Source organism: Muntiacus reevesi, chromosome 2, assembly GCF_963930625.1.
Source record: "Muntiacus reevesi chromosome 2, mMunRee1.1, whole genome shotgun sequence".
Classification (NCBI taxonomy): Eukaryota; Metazoa; Chordata; class Mammalia; order Artiodactyla; family Cervidae; genus Muntiacus; species Muntiacus reevesi.
In genome coordinates this window covers 275,725,139-275,751,849 of record NC_089250.1, presented here as the reverse complement: position 1 = coordinate 275,751,849, position 26,711 = coordinate 275,725,139, and the positions used below count along the sequence as shown (strand labels likewise).

General features: G+C 46.9%; 1 protein-coding gene across 2 annotated transcripts; it reads left to right on the top strand.

Moving 5' to 3' along the window:
- Positions 1-205: 205 nt before the first annotated feature.
- NLRP12 (NLR family pyrin domain containing 12) lies at positions 206-18,676 on the top strand. Of its 2 annotated transcripts, XM_065920763.1 has the most exons (11): positions 206-494; positions 1,367-1,447; positions 2,843-4,511; positions 6,910-6,939; positions 8,194-8,364; positions 9,621-9,791; positions 12,270-12,440; positions 13,606-13,776; positions 14,932-15,102; positions 17,962-18,132; positions 18,589-18,676. In XM_065920763.1, the coding sequence occupies exons 1-11, from the start codon at positions 206-208 to the stop codon at positions 18,674-18,676; spliced, it is 3,183 nt and encodes a 1,060-aa protein (XP_065776835.1). The 2 variants fall into 2 exon arrangements, with proteins under 2 accessions (XP_065776835.1, XP_065776836.1); XM_065920764.1 differs by lacking the exon at positions 14,932-15,102.
- Positions 18,677-26,711: the final 8,035 nt, after the last annotated feature.

Below are 26,711 nucleotides of genomic sequence, written 5' to 3'. Positions count from 1 at the left end.
CAAAGTGGACCTGATGGTGAGGTGGGGATGTGGTGGGGAGGGGGTGGGAAGGAATCAAAGGGGGAGGAGGCGCTATTTCAACAGAAGGACAGTCCCGGCGTTCATATCTCTTCCTGCGGTGATCAGTGCGGGGCATGTGGACACGCTCCTCCCGGGTATAGAAACACCCCTCCAGCCTCTCTCCCGGAGGGCCCACGGCGCGCCCATGTCCCCAACCCCGCTCAGGAGTGACCTGGGTCGCCTCTGCACCTACTTGGAGGAACTGGAGGCCACGGAGCTGAAGAAGTTCAAGTTATACCTGGGCACTGAGACAGAAATGGGGGAGGGCAAGATCCCCTGGGGGAGGATGGAACCGGCGGGTCCCCTGGAAATGGCCCAGCTGCTGGCCGCTCATTTCGGGCCGCGGAAGGCCTGGCTGCTGACCCTCGGTGTCTTTCAGCGGATCAACAGGAAGGACCTGTGGGAAAGAGGCCAGAGAGAGGACCTAGGGAGGGGTAAGGATGACAGCCCGGGCTGAGGCTGCCACCCACCAATTCCCTTCTTTTGTGTTTTTGTTTTGCTGTGTTTTTTTCAAGATTTTTCTGCTGCTTCCTGTTTTAAAATTAATTAATTAATTTGGCTGCACCTGGTCTTAATTGTGGCACGTGGGGTCCTTCTTGTACCATGTCATTTTCTCTCTCTAGTTGCCTGGAAGCCTGTGAAATCTTAGTTCCCCCACCGGGGATTGAACCTGTGCCCCTTGCATTGGAAGGCAGATTCTTAACCACTGGACCACTGGGGAAGATCCGCCCTTCTCCTTCTTGATGATTGCTGGGCTCCCAAGGGCCACCTCTAGCCCGTCCCCCTGGCCTTTGTTCAAGCTGCCTGGAGTACCCCGCTCTATCTTCTGCTCCTGGGAAACTCCTATTCGTCAGTCAGAACCCTGAAGTCACTACCTTTTCTGTGATTCCTCTACTCATTTTCTCCCTCCCCCTGCTCATCATCCTCAATCACCCTGGCTGGCTTGGAAACCCCACTTTTCATACTAAGTGCTTAACACATATATATTTTGGAGTCCATGAAAGAATAGATGGTCAATAAATAAGTATTGAATCAAGAAATATGCTAGGTATGCATGTATAAAAGGCAGGCTAGCACTATAGAATGCGAGTTTGTGGTCTGGGGCTGAAGGGGAGGAGGAATTCAAGCTGACTCAGAATTCCCTGGCTGAGGGGTTAATCAGATGGATGGAGGTGCCAATCACTATGATCGATACCCACGTGGGCAGTGAGTTATTATCATGTAGACAGTTTGATGTAATGGAAGTTAATGTCGTGGAGGGCTAGTCAGATACATGCCAGCTGATCTGGCGAAATTTCTCTTCCAGACGCTCCACCTGGCGGCCCACTCTCACTGGGCAGCGAGTCAGCATGTTCTCTGGAAGTCTTGCCTGCCGCTCCAAGAAAAGGTGAGCCCCGAGCCATGTAAGCTGGTGCAGCCACTATGGAAAACAGCATGGAGGGTCCTCAGAAAACTAGAAATACCCTACGATCCAGCAATCCCACTCTGGGGCATATACCCGAACAAAACTCTAATTCAAAAAGATACATGCACCCCTTTGCCCACAGCAGAACTATTCACAATAGCCAAGACATGGGAATGACCTAAATGTCCTTCAACAGTTGAATGGATAAAGATACACACACACACACACACACACACATATACATATATATCACGTCTTCTTTATCCATTCCAGCCTGAAGAAACTGGAATGCCATTCAGCCATGAGAAAGAATGAAATCATGCCATTTGCAGCAACATAGATGCAACTAGAGATTACTGTACTAGGTGAAGTCAGAAAGACAAATACCATGTGATATCACTTACGTGTAGAATCTAAAATATGGCGCAAGTGAACCTATCCACAAAACAGACTCACAGACCTAGAGAACAGACTCCTAATTCCCCAGGGGGAGGAGGGAGGGGGAGGGAAGGACTAGTTTTGGATTAGCTGATACAGACTATTCTATATAGGATGGATAAACAACAAGGTCTTACTATACCACAGTGAAGTATATTCAATATCCTGTGATAAATCATAATGGAAAAGAATATTTAGAAAAAGAATGTCTATATGTGTATAAGTGAGTCATGTCACTGCACAGCAGAGATTGGTACCACATTGTAAAATAAATCAACTATCTGTACAGGTGTGCCCAGTCATGAATGACTCTTTCCAGACCCCATGGCCTGCAGCCCCCCAGGGTCCTCTGCCCCTTATCCTATTTCCCAGGCAAGAATACTGGAGTGGGTTGCCATTTCCTTCTCCAGGGAATCTTCCCAAGCCAGAGACTGAACCCGCATCTCCTCACTGGCAGGCAGATTCTTCACCACTGGGCCACCTATTAACAGTGAAGTGTGAAAGTCACTCAGGTGTATCTGACTCTTTGTGACCCTATGAACTGTAGCCCACCAGGCTCCTCTGTCCATGGAATTCTCCAGGCCAGAATACTGGAGTGGGTAGCTGTCCACTTCTTCAGGGGATCTCCCCAACCCAAGAACCGAACCCAGGTCTCCCGCATTGCAGGTGGATTCTTTACCATCTGAGCCACCTGGGAAGTTAAATTAAAAAAAAAAAAAAAAAAGAATAGTTCCCATGTTGATGCTTCTGCTTTCCACAAGGAGGCAAGATCTGTGTTGTTGTACCAAAGTACCAAAGTTCCCAGGCTCCATCTAGAAAAGACTTCCAAGATCATAGCAAAGCAGATAGTTCACTAGACCACAGTTTGCATTAATGCATGCATTCATTAAAGGCTGCTGACCAATCTATCTTTCACGGTCCTTCATTCCTCTCCGTTAGATCCCCAGGAAACCTACCGGGACTACATCCGCAGGAAATTCCGGCTCATGGAAGATCGCAACGCGCGCCTGGGGGAGTGCGTCAACCTCAGCCACCGGTACACGCGGCTCCTCCTGGCGAAGGAACACTCCAGCCCCAGGGGGGCCCAGCAGAAGCTCTTGGACACGGGCCGGGGACACGCGGGGACCGCCGGCCAGCCGGCCAGCCTCATCCAGATCGAGGCCCTCTTCGAGCCGGATGAAGAGCGCCCAGAGCCCCCGCGCACCGTGGTTCTGCAGGGCGCGGCGGGCATGGGCAAATCAATGCTGGCCCACAAAGTGATGCTCGACTGGGCCGACGGGAAGCTCTTCCAAGACAGATTCGACTACGTCTGCTACATCAACTGCCGGGAGATGAACCTGGGCACCGCGGAGGGCAGCGCGCGAGACCTCCTGGCCGGCTGCTGGCCCGAGCCCTGCGCGCCTCTCCATGAGCTCGTCCGCGTGCCTGAGCGTCTCCTCGTCATTATGGACGGCTTTGACGAGCTCAGACCCTCCTTCCACGACCCGCAGGGCACCTGGTGCCTCTGCTGGGAGAAGAAAGTGCCCGCGGAGGTCCTCCTGGGCAGCCTGATTCGTAAAAAGCTCCTGCCCGAGCTGTCTCTGCTCATCACCACGCGGCCCACCGCTCTGGCCAAGCTCCAGCGTTCACTCGAGCATCCCAGGCATGTGGCGATCCTGGGCTTCTCCGAGGCCGAGCGCAAGGAGTACTTTCACAGGTATTTCCACGACCGGGAGCAGGCCGGCCAGGTCTTCAGCTTCGTGAGAGATGACGAGCCCCTCTTCACTCTATGCTTTGTCCCTATGGTGTGCTGGGTGGTCTGCACCTGCCTCAAGCAGCAGCTGGAGGGCGGGGGGCTCTTAAGACGGAGGTCAAGGACCACGACGGCCGTGTACCTGCTCTACCTCCTGAGTCTGATGCAACCCAAGCCGGGGACCCCCACCCTGCCGTCCCCGCCCAACCGGAGGGGGCTGTGTGCCCTGGCGGCCCACGGCCTCTGGGAACAGAAGATCCTCTTTGCGGAGCACGACCTCCGGGAGCACGGCCTGGACGCGGCCGACGTCTCTTCCTTCCTCAACATGAACATCTTCCAGAAGGACATCAACTGCGAGACGCTCTACAGTTTCATCCACCTGAGTTTCCAGGAGTTCTTCGCGGCCATGCACTACGTCTTGGATGATGGAGCGAGCGGGTCCGGCCCCGAGCGGGACCTCAGCAGGTTGCTGACGGAGTACGCCTTCTCCGAGAGGAGCTTCTTAGCCCTCACGGTCCGTTTCCTCTTTGGACTCCTGAACGAGGAGACCAGGAGCTACCTGGAGAAGACGCTGGGCTGGAAGGTCTCGCCTGGCGTCAAGACCGAGCTGCTCGAGTGGATCCGCCGCAAGGCTCTGAGCGAGGGGTCCACCCTGAAGCGGGGCGCCCTGGAGGTCTTCGGCTGCCTGTACGAGCTCCAGGAGGAGGAGTTCATCCAACAAGCCCTCAGCCCCTTCCAGGTGGTCGTGGTCAACAACATCACCACCAAGATGGAGCACATGGTGTCCTCCTTTTGTGTGAAGAGCTGCAGGAACGCCGAGGTGCTGCAGCTGTTCGGGGCTGCCTACCAAGCCGATGGAGAGGACGGGGTGAGGTGGCCCCTGGCAACGTCGTAAGTATTTGCTGGGGCTCACTCCCCGAGTTCATGCCCTTAGCCACGTTCATGTTCTCAAAGCCGGTGACTTTTTCCTCCATCCTAGGAGATACTTGGCAAAATGCAGGGAAGGATTTTGCTGTCACAGTTAGGGGAGATGGGACAGATGCTAGGGTCTAGTGGGTGGAGGTCAGGGATGCTGCAAAAATATCCTACAATGCACAGGACAGCCTCCATCACTAAGAATGATTTGGCTCCAAAGTGTCAACAGTGCCCAGGTCATTTTCTTGTTCTTAAACAACAAGAAGAAAAACACTAACAGTTTCTCAGTTGTGTCCAACTCTTTGCGACCCCATGGATTGTAGCCCACCAGGCTCCTTGGTCCATGGGATTCTCCAGGCAAGAATACTGGAGCGGGTTGCCATGCCCTTCTCCAGGGGATCTTCCCGACCCAGGGACGAAACCCAGGTCTCATGCATTGGCAGATGTATTCTTTACCACTGAGCCACCAGGGAAGCCCTAAGCAATACTTATCAGGACTAAATAGCAGCCCATGTCAAGGAGAATGTATCCAGTCAACATATATTATCCAGGGCCTTATATCTGTGGACTGCACACTCCCTTTTTTTTCAGGTTTTTTTTTCCTTGTCCTTGCCCTGACAGGCTTAGGAGATCTTAGTTCCCTGACCTGGGATGAAACCTGGGCCCCTGGCAGTGACAGCACACAGTCCTAAGCTCTAGACCTCCAGAGAATTCCCAGTGATTTTCTAAACTTACTATGTGGTCTTTTTTTTCTTAAATTTTATTCACATTGAGGTGTAGTTGATTGACAATGCTATGTTAGTTTCAGATGTACAGCAAAGTGACTCAGTCCCTCGGTATATTCATAACAATGTATGAAATATACATATAAATGTATATTCTTTTTCAGAGTCTTTTCCATTGTAAGTTATTACAAGATATTGAGTATAGTTCCCTGTGCTATACAGTAAGTAGGTCCTTGTTCCTGGGCATTTTTTTTTATAGATTGAAGACAGTATGAATAAGGCAACCAGTGCCCCTAATAGAGCAAACATCCAATGGAGAAGGAAGATAGACAAAGAATAGTAAATAAAGAAATAGGCAAAAAAAAAAAAAAAAAAAAAATAAGCAAATGAAATGAAATTGATGATTAAGGTAGTTGCAAACAGAATTAACTATTATGAGGAAAGTAAAACCGGGTAATATTATATAACAGTGACTTGGAGGGGGAAGGGCAACATGAAAGGAAGTGGTCAGTGAAGGAAACTCTGAGCAAGCGACATTCTTTGTGTGTGTGTTTGGCTAAGACTTTGTTTTGGTTTGAGTTCCCCGAGGAGTCACCTTAGGAGCCAGGATTTCAATGTAAGTGGAGTGGAAAGGAAACATTCTTTTTCCTTCTCCTCTCTTAGGTTGTGAAACTGGGGGCTTATAAATTAGACTTACGAAAGACAGATTCACAAGCTAAAAAAAAGAAAAGAAGTTTATTGGCAGGTTCATTCCCACTTACATGTGGATGGACCCAGAAGTAACTAACCCAAAGGGCTCCTTAGAATTTGGGCTTATGCATATATATATATATATATATATATGTGTGTGTGTGTGGAATCTAGAGAGATGGGACTGATGAACCTATTTGCAGAGCAGCAATGGAGACACAGGCAGACAAAGAGAATGGACTTGTGGACACAGAGGGGGAAGGAGAGGATGGGAGGAATTGAGAGAGTATCATGGAAACATATACCTTGCCATATGTAAATTAGACAGCCGGTGGGAATTTGCTGCTTGACTCAGGGAGCTCAACTTGGTGCTCTGTGACAATCTAGAGGGTGGGATGGGGGGAGATGGGAGAGAGGCTCGAGACAGAGGGGACACACGTATACCTGTGGCTGATCCATGTTGGTGTGCGGCAGAAAGTAACGCCATGTTGTAAGCAGTTATCCTCCAACTAAAAATAAATTTTAAGCAAAATGAATTTGGGTTTATGTATAGTCTTAACAAAAGAGCAATAGGTCTTTAGGGCTGTGACAAGACAAAAGAAAAGGGTTTTGAGTGTCCCCTGAGGCAAGCTGTGGAAAGGCAAATATGTGGGAAAACTGATGGAATAATAGTTTGTGCGGTCTCACAGTGTGGTTTCATCAGCTTTGGAACTGCAGGGGAAGAAGAATCCTCTTCCTTCTTAGGGTCTCTGGTTGGGCCTAAGAATTAAATTGACATAAGAGCCTCCAACTAATAAAAATAAATTGGAAAAAAAAAAAAAGACAGCATAGCAGGGGAAACACCCGAACTTTACTGAAAGACAGTGAAGACCAGAAGAGCAAGTGATGCTGCTGGCCTGGGGACCACACTTGAGAACCACAAGTAGATGCATGGCTTTAAAGAGCTCCCTGGGGCTTCCCCTGGTGGTCCAGTGGTTAAGACTCCGTGCTTCTGCTGCAGGGGGCGCAGTTTCAATCCTTGGTTGGAACTTAGATCCCTCATGGTGCATGGCACGGCCAAAATAAATAAATCAATAAATTTAAAGAGCTCCCTGATAGTAACTCAATCAACAAGGATTAGAGCTGTATGGTTTTCTGCCTTCTCTGAGTTGCTTGCTAATGCTTTTCCAAAAAAAAAAAAAAGTTATAATGGAATATTTCAAATATACACAGTATATATAGATAGATGAATATATATATGTGACCAGTTAGCAACATTTTGCCAAATGTGCTTCATCTATTGTTACCTGTGTTGCTTTTTTTTTTTTTTTTTCTCAAAAAATGTTATGGGGGGATTGTTCCTGCTAGGCTTGTGGGATCCTATTTCCCCAATCAGGGATTGAACCTGTGCCGCCTTCCCTCACCATGGCATCATCATTCCTAACAAAATTAATAATTCCTGGCACTTTCCTGGTGGTCCAGTGGTTAGGGGACTTCCCTAGTGGCTCAGGCAGTAAAGTGTCTGCCTACAATGCAGGAGACCCACGTTCAATCCTTGGGTCGGGAAGATCTCCTGGAGAAGGAAATGGCAACCCACGCCAGTACTCTTGCCTGGAAAATCCCATGGACGGAGGAACCTGGTGGGCTACAGTCCATGGGGTCGCAAAGGGTCAGACATGAATGAGCGACTTCACGTTCACTTTCACTTTCCAGTGGTTAGGGCTTCCTGCTGTCACTGCGAAGGGCCTGGGTTCACCCAGGAATCGATCAGCATAGCAAAAAACAACAACCAAAAAACACAATTCCTTAATATCTTCTAATACTCAGTCCATATTCAAATACAGAGCTTCCCTGGTGCGTGTGTGTGTGCTAGGTCGCTTCAGTCATGTCTGACTCTTTGCGTGCCCTCCTCCAGGGGATCTTCCCGACCCAGGGATCGAACTTCTGTCTCTTACATCTCCTGTGTTGGCAAGCGGATTCCTTACCACTAGCGCCGCCTGGGAAGCCCTCGGGCTCAGTGGTTAAGAACACACCTGCCAATGCAGGAGACACAGGAGACGTAGGTTCAATCCCTGGGCTGGGAAAATGCCCGGGAGAAGGAAATGCTAACCCACTCCAGTCTTCTTACTGGGAAATTCCTTGGACAGAGGAACTTGGCGGGCAAAGAGTGCGAGATGACTGAGGGATGAGCACACATGCAAAGGCCAAACATCTCCATAAATCAACGATCCCATCTCTCCTTCCTGCAGCCCCGAGAGGCACGTTTTACCTGACATCTACAGCGAGCAGCTGGCTGCTGCCCTCAGCACCAACCCCAGCCTGGTGGAGCTGGCTTTGCACAGCAATGCCCTGGGAAGCCGGGGGGTGAAGCTGCTATGTCAAGGACTCAGACACCCCAACTGCAGACTGCAGAACCTGAGGTAAGTCCAGGCTGGTCTGTGAGCTTCTGGGGGCCCTACCGTTCCATCTCTAAGGGCTCCGTCAGAAAGAGCATAGGATGGGACTTCCCTGGTGGTCCAGTGGTTAAGACTTCCAGCTTCTACTGCCAGGGGCACAGGCTTAATCCCTGGTTGGGGAGCTAAAATCCTGCAAGCCGCGGGGTGTAGCCAAAAAAACCCCAAAAAATCATAGGATGATGTTTGCTTGGGCTCCCATAACAAAGCACCACAGGCTGGATGACTGAAATGATGGACTTTGATTTTCTCAGAGTTGTGGAGGCTGGAAGTTCCGGATCAACATGTCAGCAGGCTTGGTTTCCCCTGAGGCCTCTCTCTCCTTGCCTTGCAGACGGCCACCTACTCCCTTCGTTCTCACATGGTCTTTCCTCTGTGTGTGTCTCTGTCCTAATCTCCTTTCCATATAAGGACACCAGTCATATTGGACTAGGCTCCACCCTAATGACCTCACTTTAACTTAATTGCCTTCTTGTATTGATGGAGAAAAGAAGAAAGACTGGGGAGAGGAGGAATAAATTAGAGGGTTGAGATTAAAATATACACACTTTGTTGTTGTCGTTTAGTCGCTGAGTCGGGTCCCACTCTCTGTGATCCCACGGACTGTAGTCTTGGCAAGAATACTGGAGTGGGTTGCCATTGCCTTCTCCAGGGGATCTTCCCAATGCAGGGATTGAACCCACATCTCCTGCATTGGCAAGTGGGTTCTTTACCTCTGAGCTACCAGGAAAGTTCATATATAAAATAGATAACCAACAAGGATCTACGGTAGAGAACAAGGAACTCTACTCAATATTTTGTAATAACCTATAAAGGAAAAGAATCTGAAATATAGATATGTATACATAGATGTACTCATATATATTTTATATATGTATATATTCAGTAGAGCTGAATCACCTTGCCTTGATGTATACCTGAAACTAACACAACATTGTAAATCAACTGTGCGTGCTTAATCGCTCAGTTGTGTCTGACTCTTTGTGACCCCGTGGACTACAGCCCACCAGGCTCCTCTGCCCGAGGGATTCTCCAGGCAGGAATACTGGAGTGGGCTGCCATGCCCTCCTCCGGGGGATCTTCCCGACCCAGGGGTCAAACCTGCATCTCTTACATCTCCTGCGTTGGCAGGGGGGTTCTTTACCACTAGTGCCACCTGAGAAGCCCTTTTACAGAACAACCCCAAACGAAATCACCAGGCTCTTTTCTTCCTTCCGTCCCAGGTTGAAGAGATGCCGAGTTCCCAGCTCCGTCTGCGGGGACCTGACGACAGCGCTGATCGCCAACAAGCACTTACTGAGGATGGACCTCAGTGGCAACGACCTGGGGCTGCCGGGCGTGCAGCTGCTTTGCCAGGGGCTCCGGCACCCCAAGTGCAGGCTGCAGGTGGTGCAGTGAGTGTCCCCCCCGGGAACACGTCCTTCAGCTCTGTGACCTCCTGGGACAAGCTGGTCGTGTCCCGGGGCTTGAAGCATCCCCCCAAATGCCGACCCCCAGACCCCTACCTCACATCACGGCTGCCCTTAGACCCGTGAGCTGAGATGCCACCCCTCCCCAGACTCTCTGCACTTTGTGCAAGTGTGCTGAGACACTTCAGTCGTGTCTGACTCTTTGCCACCCGGTGGACTGTAGCCCACCAGGCTCCTCTGTTTGTGAAATTCTCCAGACAAGAATACTGGAGTGGGCTGCCATTTCCTCCTCCAGGGGATCTTCCCGACCCAGGGTTCAAACCCGCATCTCCTGCTTGGCAGGCACATTCTTTATCACTGAGCTCGAATTAGAACTGCCCTTAGACCCTTGACCTGAGACGCCCCGCCCTGGACTCTTTGCATTTTGGAGAACCTGTTTCTGGCCTCTTCTGACCCCACTCACTTCCACATGGTGAGGAGTCCCTGGGGCCACCTGCCCACCCAGAACCCACACCCTGTTTATTGACCACATCCTGAGTAGTCAGAACCCTAGGGGGTCTCTACGCAAAGATCCTTTTCTTGTGCAACTTCCTTTTTCTGCAGTACCACTGTTTTTAAAAAATCACCCTGCCTTCCCTCTCCATGTCTTCATTACTACTCATAAGAACACTCCGTTTTTTCCCCATTTTTTTTAAACTTTCTTTTTTCTTTTTTTTTGATGTGGACCATTTTTAAACTCTTTATTGAATTAGTTACAATATTCCTTTTGCTAGGCATGTGGGATCTTAGTTCCCTGACCAGGGATCAAACCCAAACCCCGCTAGCTGGAAGATAAGATAAACTCTTAACCTTTGGACCTCCAGGGAAGTCCCCCAACACTCTGCTTCTGACACTTTTATGCGTGGAGTTATACCCACACTAAGGCATGTGACGTCAACTGGGTGTCCTGGAGTTTAACTTGGTTCTAACACTATCTACCTGGAGATGGCATCAGAGTAAGGCTTCATTGCCTGGAACCTGTGTCCCCTGCACTGCAAGGCAGATCCTTAACCACTGGACCACCAGGGAAGTCCCATGTTTTTGTTTTTGTTATATCACGTAGGAAATTAGAGATTTAGGAAGTCTGTGCCAGGAGCCAGAGCAGAGACCTGTGTGTGTGTTGTGTGTATGTGTGTGTGTATTTTTTACTACTATCTCACTGCCCCTCGTCTTACTGCTCCAAATCAACTTCTATTTACCCTTCAAGAACCAGCTCAAATCCTCCCAGAGAGCCTTCCCTCACTGCGCACCATTTGCCAAAGCTGGGTGGGAAAGCCCCTCCACCAGGATGTTCAACAAACAGTAACTCACACTGACAGAGCACTGACCATGCGTCAGGCTGGTTCTACACCCACTGCTTTTAATAAGTTATGTAATCCTCACAACAACCCTCTGAGGCCAGCACAGTTATTATCCTTATTTTAGTCAGTGACTTGAGACATGGCGGCACATGTAACAGAAAGCTGAGACCTGCTGAAAACGCGCTTGAGGGAATTCCCTGGTGGTTCAGGGGTTAGGACTCCGTCCTCTCACTGCCAAGGGTCAGGGTTCAATCCCTGGTGTGAGAACTAAGGTCCCACAAGCCACTGTGAGGTGCAGCTGAACAAGCAAGCAAACAAGCAAAAAACCCAAAAATCAAAACAAAAAAACTCCCTTGAGGTCAAAGGAAGGGGGGTGGGGAACAGGTTGTTGAACCCCAGAGACCCTGCTCTGAGCTATTACTCTGTGTACACTGCCTCCATGAGTCCTCCTATGTGTGTGTGTGTGTGTGTTAGTTTCTTAGGCGTGTCTGACTCTCTGCAACCCCATAGGCCACCAGGCCCCTCCATCCATGGGATTCTCCAGGCAAGAACAGTGGAGTGGGTTGCCATTTCCTTCTCCAAAAAGAACTATAGAAAGAAAGAAAGTGAAGTCGCTCAGTCGTGTCCAACTCTTTGCGATCCCATGGACTGTAGCCTACCAGGCTCCCCCATCCATGGAATTTTCCAGGCAAAAGTATCCAAGTGGGTTGCCACTTCCTTCTCCAGAGACCACCTATACTGGGTCATAATTACTCATTTGTCTTAATAGACAGGCTTCTCCTTTCTGGAAATGACAAAATCCTGTTTGTCTCTGTAACTTTAGGGACAATTGTAGGTTCGTGTTCAGCTCTTTTGAAACCCCATGGACTGTAGCCCGTCAGGTTCCTCTGTCATGGGGTTTCCCAGGACCCAGGAAAGAATACTGGAGTGGGTCACCATTTCCTCCTCCAGGGGTTCTTCCTGACCCAGGGATCGAACCCACGTCTCTTGCATTGCCAGGCAGGTTCTTTTCCATTGAGCCGCCAGGGAAGCATGTCGGCTGATTCAATGGGCCAGGGCAGGAATCATCAGGATACAGAAAAGCAAGATGGAGCCCTCTTCAACTCTTCTCTTTCCTCCCAAGGTTGAGGAAGTGTCATCTAGAGGCCGGGGCCTGCTGGGAGCTGGCCTCTGTGCTCAGTACCAGTCGCCATCTGCTGGAGCTGGACCTGACAGGAAATGCACTGGAAGATGCGGGACTGAGGCTCCTGTGTCAAGGTTTGAGGCACCCAGTCTGTAGGCTGCGGATTTTGTGGTGAGTTCTGCCGGTGTCTCTGTGAATCTGACTCCTCTAGGGACCTCATATGGGCTTCCCTGTGGCTCAGAGGGTAAAGAATCTGCCTGCAACGCAGGAGACCCAGGTTCAAACCCCGGGTGGGAATATCCCCAGAAGGAAATGGCAACCTACTCCAGTATTCTTGTCTGAGAAATCCCATGGACAGAGGACAGAGGAGCTTGGCAGGCTACAGTTCATGGGTTTGCAAAGAGTCGATCACAACTGAACACACACACGCATAGTTATTTTTTATTTTTTGAGGAACCACCATACTATTTTCCATAGCCACTGCACCATTTTACATTTCCACCAACGGTGCAGAGAGGTTCCAATTTCTCCACATCCTCACTAACACCTGTTGCTTTCTGTTTTTTGGATAATGTCTGTCCAAGTGGGTATTAGGTGATATCTCACTGTGCTTTTGACTTGCGTTTTCCTAATAATGTTGAATATTTAATAATGTTAATATTAACATTGAATTATTGAATTATTCACTAACATTGAATAATTAATAATGTTGAACTTTTTTTTTCACGTGATTTGTGGCCATTTGTATGTCTTCTTTGAAGAAATGTCTATTTAGGCCTTTGGCCATATTTTGAACAAGTTGTTTATTTGAAAATATTAGTTTTAAGATTGGGGGCAAGCATTTGCAGCAATATGGATGGACCTAGAGATTATCATACTAAGTGAAGTCAGTCAGAAAGAGAAAGACAAATGGTATCACTTACACGTGGAATGTAAAATACGACCCAAGTGAACTTATCTATGAAACAGAAACATTCACTGTTGCAGAGAACAGACTTGTGGTTGCTAATGGGAAGGCATGGTGGAGGAGGGAAGGGCTGGGGTTTTGGGGTTAGCAGATGCTAACTATTATAAATGGAATGGATAAACAATAAGGTCCTACCTTACAGTTCAGGGAACTATACCCAATATCCTGTGATAAACCCTAATGGAAAAGAATGTGAAAAAGAGCACATATGTATAACTGAGTCATTTTGCTACACAGCAGGTATTAACAGAACGTTGTAAATCAAGCCTACTGTAATAGAATTTTTTAAAAAGACTGGGGGCAGGGAGGATAGCATCAGCATTCTACAGGAAACCCTCCCGAGCACACGCCCAACTGGATTTTCTGCAGGTTGAAGATCTGCCTCCTCACCGGTGCTGCATGTGAAGACCTGGCTTCCACCCTCCGCGTGAACCAGAGCCTGGTGGAGCTGGACCTAAGCCTGAATGACCTGGGGGACCCCGGGGTGCTGCTGCTCTGTGAGGGCCTCAGGCACCCCCAGTGCAGACTCCAGACCCTCCGGTGAGTCCCCGCTTTCCTCACTGTCCTAGGAGTCCAAAGTCACGATTCCTGCCCTCCTGCCTGGGCTCAGTGGGGCCATCTCCCTCCCCTCCTCTCCTAACCTCTAGCTCCATCGGCCTCCTGTCAGAGGCTTTTCTGCCACAGGGCCTTTGCACAAGCAGTCCCTTCTTCCTGGAATGCACTCCTTTTTTTCCCCTCTCTTTTAATATTTATTTTATTTATTATTGATTTATTTAGCTGCCCCCAGGGTCTTACTTCAGCATGCAGGATTTTTAGTTGTGGCATGCAAACTCTTAGCTGTACCTTGTGGAATCTAGTTTCCTGACTAGGGATCAAACCCAAGCCCCCTGCATTGGTAGCCTGGAGTCTTAGCCACTGGACCACCAGGGAAGTCCCCCTGAGATGCACTTCTGCTCTGATTTCTCCTTTTTTTCACCCTGATAATACCCGTTTCATCTGTTAGGATCCAAAGCAAATGCTGCTTCTTCATGCACACCTTCTCCAACCCCTAGATAAGATTACTTTCAGGATCCTATTTGACCTTATTTTTCTCCTCAGTGTCACTTCTATCAGAATTTGTGTGTGTGTGCTGTATTCCAGAAGTGCAGGAACAACACGTTGTGGCAACGTGTTCCAATGACTAACATAAGATCTGGCTCAGAGATTATATTTTGAAATGATGGAACAGATGAAAAAGCAAATTTAAAAAAATAAAATGAGGAATTCCCTGGCGGCCCAGTGGTTAGGACTTTGCACTTTCACTGCTGAGGGCTGGGGTTCAATCCTTGGTTGGGGAACTAAGATCCCAGAAGCTGCTGGGTGGGGCAAAAAAAAAAAAAAAAGCAGGAGGACTGTCAATTCCATCTCGCCCCTCCCCCATCCCCTCTCCCCACCTGTAAACACTAGTTTGTTCCTGTATCTGTGAGTCTGCTTCTTTTGCATAATATTCACTAGTTAATACAGTAGCGTTTTCAACCCCATTAAACTGAAGACATCTGGGAATTCCCTGATGGTCCAGTGGTTAGGACTCCCTGCTTTCACTGCCGAGGACCAGGACCATCCCTGGTGGAGGAACTAAGATCCAACCCCTCTCTTTCCCCCAAAAAATTTCAGAAGGAATGAGCCAGCTCTCTCCTGTGCTTAATGTCTTCCCAGGCTCGGCATTTGCCGGCTCAGCTCTGCGGCCTGTGAGGGTCTCTCTGCTGTGCTGGGGCTCAGTCCCCACCTTCGGGAGCTGGACCTGAGCTTTAATGACCTGGGGGACCGCGGCATGTCCTTGCTGTGTGAGGGGCTGCGACACCCCTCCTGCAGACTCCAGAAACTGTGGTGAGTGACTGGGGGGCAGGGCTGCTGGGTGTGATGCTGGTCCCTGGCAGGGGCGGGGTGGGCAACACCGAGCATTTTCCTGTCCTTGTCTTTTTTCTATTGGATCGTTATCTTTCCATCCCTCCATCTCTCTGGAAAATACGAGATGCTCAGAGGTGGAAAGAAAAGCTGTGTGAATGAGTCGCAGAGTAATTCAGTCCTCTGGAATACAAACAGAAGAGGCTAAATTTTTCCATCCAGTCATTGCTTCTAAACACGTTCTGTAAAACTCCCCTTTTCTCTGGGCATTTACTTTGGCAAATTTATAGCTTTCTGGTAACCTTTATGTAGTAAAAATTCAGTCTGGGGCTTCCCAGGTGGTCCAGTGGCTAAGGCTCCTCGCTCCCAATGCAGGGGGCCTGAGTTCACTGCCTGGTCAGGGAACTAGATCCCATATGCCTCAACTAAGACCGGACGCAGTCAAACAAATAATAAATAAATAATTTTTTAAAAATTCAGTCTGGTCCAGAATAAACTTCAGTCAAGTGTTAATGAATGTTTCTTCCTTCCCCTTTCTCCCAATACCAGCCCATCGCTTCCTCCCAAAAGACTTAGAATGAGAGGAGGCTGTGTCTATTTTTTTAATTAATTATATTAATTAACTTATTTTTGGCTGTGATGGGCAAGGGCTTCTCACTGCCTTGGCTTCTCTTCTTGTGAGTCTATGCTGGTGGCTCAGATGGTCAAGAATCTCTTAGAGGCTCTAGGCAGACAGGCTTCAGTAGCTGTGACTCACTGGCTCTAGAGCGCTGACTCAGTAATTGTGGTTGCTCCCTGGCATGTATGATCTTCCTGGACCAGGGATCGAACCTGTGCTCCCTCCGTGGGCAAGCAGATTCTTAACCACTGGAACACACCAGGGAAGTCCAGGGCTTATCTATTTTTAATTTTTTTCCCTTCATGACTCTCTTGCTTATCTGGGGCCCTGGGTAACTGGAAACGAAGATGAGGGCTTAGGGACAGCATGTCTTCCTTTTATTTATTTATTTTTGGCCACATTGGGTCTTGGTTGCTGCGAGAGGGCTTTCTCTAGTTGAAGTGCATGGGCTTCTCTTTGCGGTAGCTTCTTTTTTTGCGGAGCACAGGCTCTACAGCACGGACTCAGTAGTTGTGGTTCATGGGCTTACTTGCTCCTCAGCATGTGGGGTCTTCCCGGACCAGGAGTCTAACCCATGTGTCTTGAATTGACAGGTGGATTCTTAACCACTGGACCACCAAAGAAGCCCCATCTCTCCCTTCATTGGTGCGGCTAGGTTCCCTCTGGGATGTCAGTACCACGCCCTCCCAGTCTGGCAGGTGTCCAAATGATACCTGTTTCGTGGGGATCATATGTGTGTTCTCATGGGGACCCCAGAGGAGGTGCTCCTGACATGGAATGATCTGGGTCAAGCTCTTTCCACAATCCCCTCCCCAGCTCTCACCATACGTCCTACTCCTGACCCTTCTGTGGCTATGAGGTGGGTGATTATACATCACCCACCTGGGTCTTTCTCTTCCATTTCAAGTCCTGAACTGTTGCCTTATACCTTGTTTGGAGGCACATATTGCCTCACAGCCTCAGTCAAAGATGAAAACATTTCCATCTAACATCCCAACTACAGCAACACTTCAATAATGCTACCTGTTTTTACTGTAACAGCATGGAATACAGGAAAGAAACACAATCGGACAGAATAGAAACCAGAGAAAATCAGATGGCATAGTGTTGGGTGGGGCAGGAAGCAGCCCAAATCATGCTGGCTTCTTTAAAAAAAAAAAAGTGGGGGGGAGCCTTGATCAAGTTGTGTAACTGGAAGTGTAGGTTTCAGGTATGGCTTGATCTAGGCATTCAGATATTTGATCTCCATTATCTTCTCTACTTATTGCTGTATTGACTCATTCTGCATTAAGGTTAACCTTGATCCAATACATGGTGGCAAAATGCCTGCAGCTCTATAGATGACTTCTTTTCAGGTGCAAGTTCTGAACAAAAGAATCTCTAGGGAAAGTGTGATTCTGATTCACTCAGTTTGAAGGGATCCTGTGCCCAGAGGGAACCACTCGTGGTGGCTGGGGACAAAGAAACCAACCAGCTTAGGCCTGGACCCTATATCTACTTCTAGAGCTTGTAGACTTTAATCCCTGAGATGGGGGTTTCAATGAGAAATTGGGATAGAATGACCAGAAGGAGAAATTCTTGGCTGCAGAATCAGGATATCCATTACAGATGGAGCTGTGAATTAAGAAGTCTTTTTTTTTTTTTTTTCTTTCTTCTTTTGTTTTAAAAAATTAATTTGGGGGCTTCAGTGGTGGCTCAGTGGTAGAGTCTGCCTGCCAGTGCAGGAGACACGGGTTCGATTCCTGGTCCAGGAAGTCCTCACATGTCAGGGACCAACTAAGACCGAGTGCAACAGTTACTGAGCCCTTGAGCTGAACCTGCTGAAGCCCAAGCTCTGCAACAAGAGAAGCCACCGCAATGAGAAACCCGAGCACCGCAACTAGGGAATAGCCCCCACTCACCACAACCAAAGCCCACACAGCAATGAAGACACAGCACAACCAAAAATTAAAAATAAATAAAATTAAAACCTTAAATTTTTAGCAGAGTATAGTTGCTTTACAACATCATGTTAGTTCCCACTGTACAGCAAAGGGAAGTGTCTTTAAATGCCTTGATGAAATGCTTTCCCTCACCACATCGGCCTTAACCTGGACTGCTCTGGTTCTAGTCTACTTTTCCCTTAAACTGATCCCTGAAAACATCACCCTGATTCCCTGCGAAGCTGACACTTTCCAACAGGAACTGCCCGCATTGCTTCAACCACTTCTCGTCTTCCACAGGCTCGACAGCTGCAGCCTCACAGGCAAAGCGTGTGAGGACATTTCCTCCACCCTGGGCGTCAACCAGACCCTCACAGACCTTTATCTGACCAACAACGCCCTGGGGAACACAGGTGTCAGGCTGCTATGCGAGAGGCTGAGCCATCCAGGCTGCAAGCTCCGAGTCCTCTGGTGAGAGATGGTCTCTGCCTCTGGAGGAGACGGGACCCGGGGCTTGGGGTCGGGAGAGTCAGTGTGCTCAGTCGAGTCCGACTCTGTGACCTCATGGACTGTAGCCCGCCAGGCTCCTCCCTCCATGGGATTCTCCAGGCAAGAATGCTGGAGTGGATTGCCATTTCCTCCTCCAGGGGTCTTCCCCACCCAGGGATCGAACCCAGGTCTCCCGAACTGCGGGCATATTCTTTACTGTTTGAGCCACCAGGAGAAGCCCTCTTGTAAGATGATTACAAATTTGCTAACACAGGCTAGGGTCTTAAATATGGGGCGTGGCTTAGAGCAAGCTTATCTCCCAGTAGTATTTGATTGACAATGAAGAACTACTTAATGGAATTAAGGTATTTTAGCCAAGCAGGATGAGACTGGATGCCACCATACTGGCCTGGAATATTTCCCATCTTGTGTCCTCAGGTTGTTTGGCATGGACCTGAATAAAATGACCCACCGAAGTTTGGCGGCACTTCGAGTGACGAAACCTTACTTGGACATTGGCTGCTGAGTGGCTGAAGCTGCTGGTTCTTCACTTAAAGTCAGGACAGAAGAGGACAATCCAGGACCCATGAATCAACAATGATCTCTCTCTTTACTTCAAGAGACAAGATCCTCTGCAGGATAATTTTGCTGCTTGGGGTCTGTGCGATCCCTGTGCAAGAGGGTGGAATTTTAGTTTGGAGAGTTGGTGCTACGGAGAGAATCCAGGGCAGGGTCCCAGATGATTCTAGAACAGAAGCTATCAACTGAGGGTGATTTTCGTCAGCCCCCCCAACCTCCCCCCTCCCAGGACACCTGGCATTGTCACAGGACACTGGGCTGGGGAGATTTGTTGGCATCTTGTGAAGTCCTGCTATAAACATCATAGAAAATAAAAATACACTGAAAGTTCCCATGACAAAGTGTTAGGGAACTGTTTCCATAATCACCCACCTCTGCCAGGCCTGCTTGCCTGACTTTCCTCACAACAGGAGGTCCCGATAAAGAGCTTGATGCTGCTTGTTGGTTATCCATCTTAAATAAAGCAGTATATTATCCATCCCAAACTACCCCTTCCCCCCATCCTTCCCCTCTGGCAACCCTAAACTCATGAGCAGGCTTTTTAAGGCTGACTGAACTAGGGGTAACCTGACCCACTTAGAGCAATCCCTAGGCTGTCATAAGGGCTTCCCAGGTGGCGCCAGTAGGCAAAGAACCCGCCTGCCAATGGAGGATACGGTTTGACCCCTGGGTCAGGAAGATCCCCCTGAGGAGGGCATGGCAACAGTATTCTTGCCCGGAGAATCCCAGGGACAGAGGAGCTTGGCAGGCTACACAGCCCGTGGAGTCCCAAAGAGTGAGATATGACTGAAGGGACTCAGCACACGCACAGGCTGTCATAAAAGCTGAAGGCTAATGGAATCTGTGTGCTTAAAAGGTGAGACTACACCTTAAGGTAAAGGTATGAGTTTTCTGGCTTTGTAGTCAGAACTGCACCTCCAGCATTGCAGCTGGATTCTTTACTGATGAGCCACTGGGTAAGTCTTAGTTTAAAACTAGCAACACAGGACTCCCAGGATTTACTGGACACTCAAGGTTCAGTGGCTGAAGTGGCTTGAGGAGGGCTACAGAGAACAACTTCTCAAAGATGGGATGTCCCGATTATAATGGCCAGGATTTCCCGCTAAAAATTGTGAATCACCATTACTACACACCAGTAATCATATCAACTGTGATTTAGATTTCAGAATTACCCAATTATTACCAAGAAAACTTACATGAAGCTTTATCTCCAAATTCCATTCTAAGCAGAGCCCTGGGAAGTAACCTTTCACATTCACCTATGTTAAGGATCTTGGCATACTGCTAGCCCATTGATTCTAAGGTTCAGCCACTTGAACTTCTGAAAAACTCTAAACTTGTATTTTTCTTTTGTATTTAATTCTTAACAGTGTTAATCACCCAGGCTTTTTCATTTATTTTTACTAGCTGGAGGCTAATTACATTATTGTAGTGGTTTTTGCCATATATAGACATGGATCAGCCATGGATTTACATGTGTTCCCCATCCTGATTCCCCCTCCCATCCCTCATTTAAGTGCCCAGGGCTGGTGCACTTGGAAAGCCCAGAGTGCTTAACTGCTAAGTTCTGTCTGGCTCTTTTGGGACCCCAAAAGACGCCTGTCCATTTTCCAGGGAAGATTACTGTAAGTGGGCTACCATTTTCTCCAGGGGACCTTCCCAACCTCTAGGGACTCGTCTCCACATCTCATCTCCTCAGTTAGCAGTCGGGTCACCAGCTATAACTGCTACTGTAGGCAGATTCTTCTACTCCTGAGCCACCAGGTAAGCCCTGAATTAACACCATTTATGCACCTGTAACACTGCCAATCTGTGTGGAGCTTGTCAGAAAGCTAAATTCCCTTTTTAGCCTTGAAGGGTACTTTATACCCCAAGTGCTACTAGCCAAAACTTGAAGATGAAGTCCCTGGTTCCCAAACTAGTTTCTGGACATGACTTCTGTGGTTAGTCCCCAACCCAGGGAATGAGATTGCTAGAGCCCTAGAAACTACCTCCTTAGCTTCATTAATCCTGAGCAACATGCAGGATCTAGGATCTTCATATTCCTCACTAGGGATTGAGCCTACACCCCTTACATTTTAAGTACAGCCTTACCAGTTCACAAGGGCCCCATTATGCCAAATGTAAATGTTTTTCCTATCTTAGAGATCCCCGAGCCACCAAGATAGACCCACTTTCCAGCAACCCCCCCCCCGAAACTTCCCAGTGTTCCAAGGACCAACTTTATTAATAAAGTGACTAACACACAAAATAGGTAGTTTTATTAACATTTAAAACCAATTTTTATGATTATTGAAATAATCGCTAGAGCTTTTAATGATTGTGAAATAAAATTACAATACAGAGCTTTTAATGGAGCAACGTATTGAACACTACAGATTAGGCAAAAGTCCTGGAATTGGAAGAAAAAGAACAAAGCCTTGGTTGCTGAAAATCTGGACATGAGACAAACCTAAGGGAGTCAGTAATGAAGTCCAGGATCGGTAAACGCGAGCGGATATCGCAGATGCCAACCATTAGATGGTTTTCCCACGCAGGGACGCTCGAAATGGGAGCACTTTCCAGTCACGAATCGGCAAGCACCCCCATTTTGAGCATCCCGGTCTGGGTTACTGGAAGTTTAGTCATCTCTGTAAAAGTCACCGGTGTTAAGGAGACAATGTTAACATTGACACTTTATAGACAACCTCCCCATTCATTACCCCACAGTTAATACTTATGTTAACGTGTATTCACAGGAGACAACTCGACCAGACTCAGTTTTAAAAAGGAATGGCAAGGAGCACTGACAGTTTCACCAAGGGGAAGCTACTCTCTCAACCGGTGACACTCAAAACATGGCGGCACTTCCCCTCGTTAAACGGAAGTGCCCCCACAGTTTGAGTACCACAGGCTGAGAATTTGTGGGACGAATCACCAAATGAAGGATTTAGAAGACAGAACGCTTGAAAGGGTTAACACTGACCCCACCTTAATCCCAAACCACAGAAAGGGCAAGAGGCAAAAGTTAACAAATTATGAAACTCGTGTTCACCCCCCCTCCGCTATTCCTATACGAGTAAAAGTTCAGTTAAGGAGAGTTAGGGGCATGCAGGTTGGCGAGAAGTCGCTGCATGCCGAGCTTATAATAGACTTTTCCTTGGACTTCCTAATCAAGTCCTCTGCATTGGAAGCACGGAGGCGGTGAAGGTTCAATCCCTGGTTGGGAACTAAGACCCCTCATGCCACGTCGTGCGGGTTGAAGTAAAAAGGTTGCCTCAATTTGCGCTGAAATGAGGTAAGAAGACGTCTCCCTAGATGTCGCTGGCCAAACACTATAGAAAGTTCAGCAACCAGAGCCGAAGACACTGGGCTGGGCGGGCCGGGAGTGGGATTCTCGGCGGTTACACCTTTTGTACTTTCAGTGCAGGAAACGTGGGTTCGCTCCCAACTTGGAAATATCCTGCATGCCTCCTGAATGAGGAAAAAAAAAAAAGTAAAATCCTATTAGAATACACAAGGGCAGTTTAAATGAGAAAAGGTAGCTTCGGAAAGAGGTAGCAACCCAGTGCAATTTCATAATACGGAAAGCAGCAAAACATTGAAAATTGAAGAGCAGCTGGAGAGAGAAACGGGTGAACAACTTAAGGAAAGGAGTGTTCCGGTGATACTCACATGATGCAGGATCTCATTGCTTCTTTCGCCAGGGAGTCAGGTCTCAGACCCGCCGGCCTCTTATATAAGCCAAAGGCGAAGACCTTTGAGGGGAAAACCACTCCCCCCCACAGGTCTCCACCCAGACCCACCCTGCCCCATTCTGAGTCAGACCCACCCTCCAATTTTTTTTTTTTTTTTTTTTTTTAACCGTTGACTCCTTCATTGTTTAGACCACCGGAACAAACAAATCATAAACAAACTAGGAAAATGCATAGAAGTACCCCCAAGAACATAACTGTACCTTCTGGGGACTCGGTTATTCATTCAACTATTTATTATTTAGCAATTATTTGTTGAACACATAAGACACGCCAAGGCATGCTTGCTAGTGTCTGGGGTGTTTGGGGTGAATAAAACCATGGATATTATACTCCAGGGCAGTGGTTTTTGACTGAGGGTATTTTTTTCCTCCCCAGGGGACATCTGGCAAAGTTTGGAGACACATTTGATTGTCACAACTGGGGAAGGCAATGGAGTACCTTCAACCTTTTGTGGAGAATGCCAGGGGTCTTGGCAAAGATTCTAAACTGTACAGCGCTTTACAAGGTGAATAGTGTGGAAGCTGAGAGACTGAGACCTAGAGGAAGGGTGATGGACAGAAAAAACAAGCAAGAACACATCGAATTCTGTTCATATTATCTCTGAATCTCTGCATATTCATAAAAAACATTGATATAGGGATCACTTCTGAGTTCTTTAAATCCGATACCCTATTAAAAGGTATTTAAAAATTTTTTTAACAACTATGTTTATTACAATTTCTCAAAATAGTTTCAGTATCTTTTAAAAATGTGCAGTTTTACTAAATTTATATGTATTATTGAGGTCTGAGTATTCTCCCTGTAAGAAATCCTGGACAAGGAGTAACAAGTCCATGGGACTTGCTTAAGATGGTTGGATGAAGTTCAGAAAATAAATAAATAAAATGGTAAAAAAAAATAAATACATGTGCCTTAATGCTTAATGGCAATACAGAGTATATCTTTAGCCTAATTTCATTAAGCCCCTAATGTTAGACATTTTCAAGTTTTACAAATTTAGGATAATTTATTAATAGTGCTGTAATGAGCATTTTTAATTAAAATTTTTATTTTATTGGCAAATAATTGATTTGCAACATTTTAAAATATTTTCTGTTTTTTCTTTAAAGAAAAATTTTTTTCTTTTACAATGAGTTTTTTGGGTTTTTTTTGGCCACCCTGACAGGCTTGTGGAATCTTAGTTTCCCAACCAGCTATCAAACCTGGGCCCGTGGCAGTGAAAGCATTGAGTCCTAACCACTGAAACATCAAGGAATTTCCTAAAATGTGGATTTTTGAGAGCAACTTTGGTAAAAATGGGCACATTAGTTTCCACCCAGATCTAACCTCACCACTCCTCTCCACCTGGACTCTCTGCTATGTCCCCAAACCCAGCAAGGTCCTTTTCATCACCTTATTTTCTCTGCCACTGACAGCTTTTTCTTCCTGCCCTTCACCCTCATGGAGCACATTGAGGGCCGACCCTTAGGTGTCTCTCACATTTCAAGGGCTTAGCAATTTTCTTTGTCTAATCACTAGCCACCAGTTCAATTACTTGTCACAGTTGTCCTTTGAGCTCAGCTCGAAGGGAACAGTGGTTTGTCTTATTCACCTATACTCCCCCACCCCCAAATCAGCCCTGAGGCCCACACTTAGTAAAAATGCAGGAAGCATTTGTTCTTCAGGGTGAAAAATTCTATTAATGCAATTGACTTTAAGAAACGTGAAACAAAGACTTTCATTCAAAGTTGATTTTAAATAAATCCTGTGGAGAAGGAAATGGCAACCCACTCTGGTATTCTAGCCTGGAAAATGCCATGGACAGAGGAACCAGTTGCAAGAATCAGACATGATTTAGCAACTAAACCACCTCCAATGTGCCCATTAAAACCTCAAGTTAATATGTTTATTAGCTGCCTTTTCCCAATTTTCCCCCAGCTTTATTGATGTACAATTGATTTGTTAACTATGAACGTTTTATTGATGTATACTTGATTTATTAACTATTAATGAACCTTAAGTCTCAAGTTAATATCTTTCCTCTTTGAAGGTATTAGTCACTCAGTCCAGTCTGACACTGCAACCCCATGGAATGTAGCCTGCCAGCCTTTGCTGTCCATGGGAATTCTCCAGGCAAGAATACTGTGGTGGATTGCCATTTCCTTCTCCAGGGGATCTTCCCAAACCAGGGGTTGAACCTGGGTCTCCTACATTGCAGGAACATTCTTTACCTTTCCTTTTTGCTGAACCACTTTTTTTTTTTTTTGATTCAAAAATTCCAAAGATTTGATAGTCTGGGGTGGCTGGGGGAGACTAGGACTAAATGGAAAAAGTTTGCTAAGTCAAACATTCTTCTTGCAGAATTTGAAAGCTCTTCATTTGCAAATCACTAGACTTTGTTGTCATTACAATCACCTGGTCTCTCCACCCTCCCCGCCCAATTAGTACCTTTATCTGGCTGGTCTGCATACCAGTAAGAATAGCTTTAAAAAAAAAAAAAAGATCCTCAACAGTTTTTGAAATCTTTTTATGTACAGAGTTCTTTGCTCAACAATGAAGTACAGCCTGGAGGTGAATGGGTGATAATCGTGTTTATTAAAAGGGTTCCTACAATTTAATGTAAAGTTACTGCTTTGTGCTGAAGTTGAGGAGAAAAAGTGGGGGGAAGGGAGGACTATTTCCAAACTAGATGAAACACTTTAGAAGACCTTACCTGTGTGTTCGACAGCTGAGACTTATTAGACATCACTTAATATATCTGGGCTTCCCTGGTGGTTAAACGGTAAAGAATCTGCCTGCCAATGCAGGAGACCTGGATTTGATGCCTGAGTCGGGAAGATCCCCTAGAGAAGGAAAAGACAACCCACTCTAGGATTCTTGTCTGGAGAATCCCATGGACAGAGAAGCCTGGTGGGCTACACTGTGTCCAAAGGGTCACATAGAGAGTTGGGCACCGCTGAGTATAGGCGATACTCAGTATGGCCTTCAAAACCAATCAAGTAAGTTATGCTAGAACATCACATGCATGCTAAGTCCCTTTAGTTGTGTCCAACTCTGCAACACTTGGGACACATGTAGCCCACTAGGCTTCTCTGTCCATGTGATTCTCCATACAAGAATGCTGGAGTGGGATGCCATGCCCTCCTCCAGGGGCTCTTCCTCACCCAGGGATCGAACCTGTGTCTTCTGTGACTCCCATGTTGCAGGCAGCTTCTTTATTGTTGGGCCACCAGGGAAGCCCTAGAACATCACAGGCTATGGGAAAGAAATAGAGCAAAGTTTTGAGAGTTGTAATGATACAGACACAATACACAGTAGGTCTACTTGTCCAGAATTTTCCAGTTCTTTTAATTGCTTTCTTTCCCGATTTCATTGAATCATGCATCCTCAAGGACACTTGCTCCATCCAGCTTTCTAAAATAGCAATTCCATGGAACTTCCCTGATGGTCCAGTGGTTAAGACTCCACACTTCCAATGCAGGGGGCATGGGTTTAATCATTGGTCAGGAAACCACGATCCCACATGCCATGTGATGAGGCCAAAAGAAATACATGAAATAAATAAAATGGTACAGTTATGACTGATTCACGTTGTTGTATGGCAGAAACTGATATAATGTTGTAAAACAATTTTCGTCCAATCAAAAAAAAAAATGAGCATGAACACATGAATGTATTTCAGAAAGTGTCAAAGTCTGTGCACATTTGAAAAAAAATTATAATTTTTGACATTCACCTCCATGCTGTGTCTGGAGTACATGGTATGTATGCATAATTAGCCGATATTATAAGCTCCTTTGCTTATTTCTTTATAATGTTTCCAAAATGAGAATGCAACCTTGATGAGGGAAGGACATTTTCTATTTTGTTCAGAGCTGTGTCCCCAGTGCTTTGTTGATCACTGACTTTTGAAAATATTCCCTGAATAAATGAATCTGCCAACTGGGAAAAAAAAATGAATCTGGGAGAACACTTTAGAAACTGCAAGAATCCCTGTGAATGTGAATCTGTGTAATGATAATTTTACATTTGAAAAACAAAAAGCAAACCTCTACTTTTAGTAACATCCACTGAGAAACAAGAAGAAACTTTAGGGAGGCATTTCAAATGTTGATCACAGTCACTTAGGACGGGGTGCGCTTGGAGTCACAGAGCCCTCATTGAGAATATTTGTCAGGTGTCCTAAGTGTTCTGTCCTGGTTTTCACCTTGATTATTTTGCATTTCCTTCAGGGTTCTTTACATTGTGTGGATAAGAAATTCATTT

Excerpts from the sequence above, each read along its gene's own strand:
- NLRP12 (XM_065920763.1), top strand. The coding sequence starts at position 206 with ATGTCCCCAACCCCGCTCAGGAGTGACCTGGGTCGCCTCTGCACCTAC. Across the intron at positions 4,512-6,909 it reads GGAGAGGACGGGGTGAGGTG|CTCCCTGGGGCTTCCCCTGG; the intron begins GCCCCTGGCAAC and ends GGCTTTAAAGAG. Across the intron at positions 8,365-9,620 it reads TGCAGACTGCAGAACCTGAG|GTTGAAGAGATGCCGAGTTC; the intron begins GTAAGTCCAGGC and ends CTTCCGTCCCAG.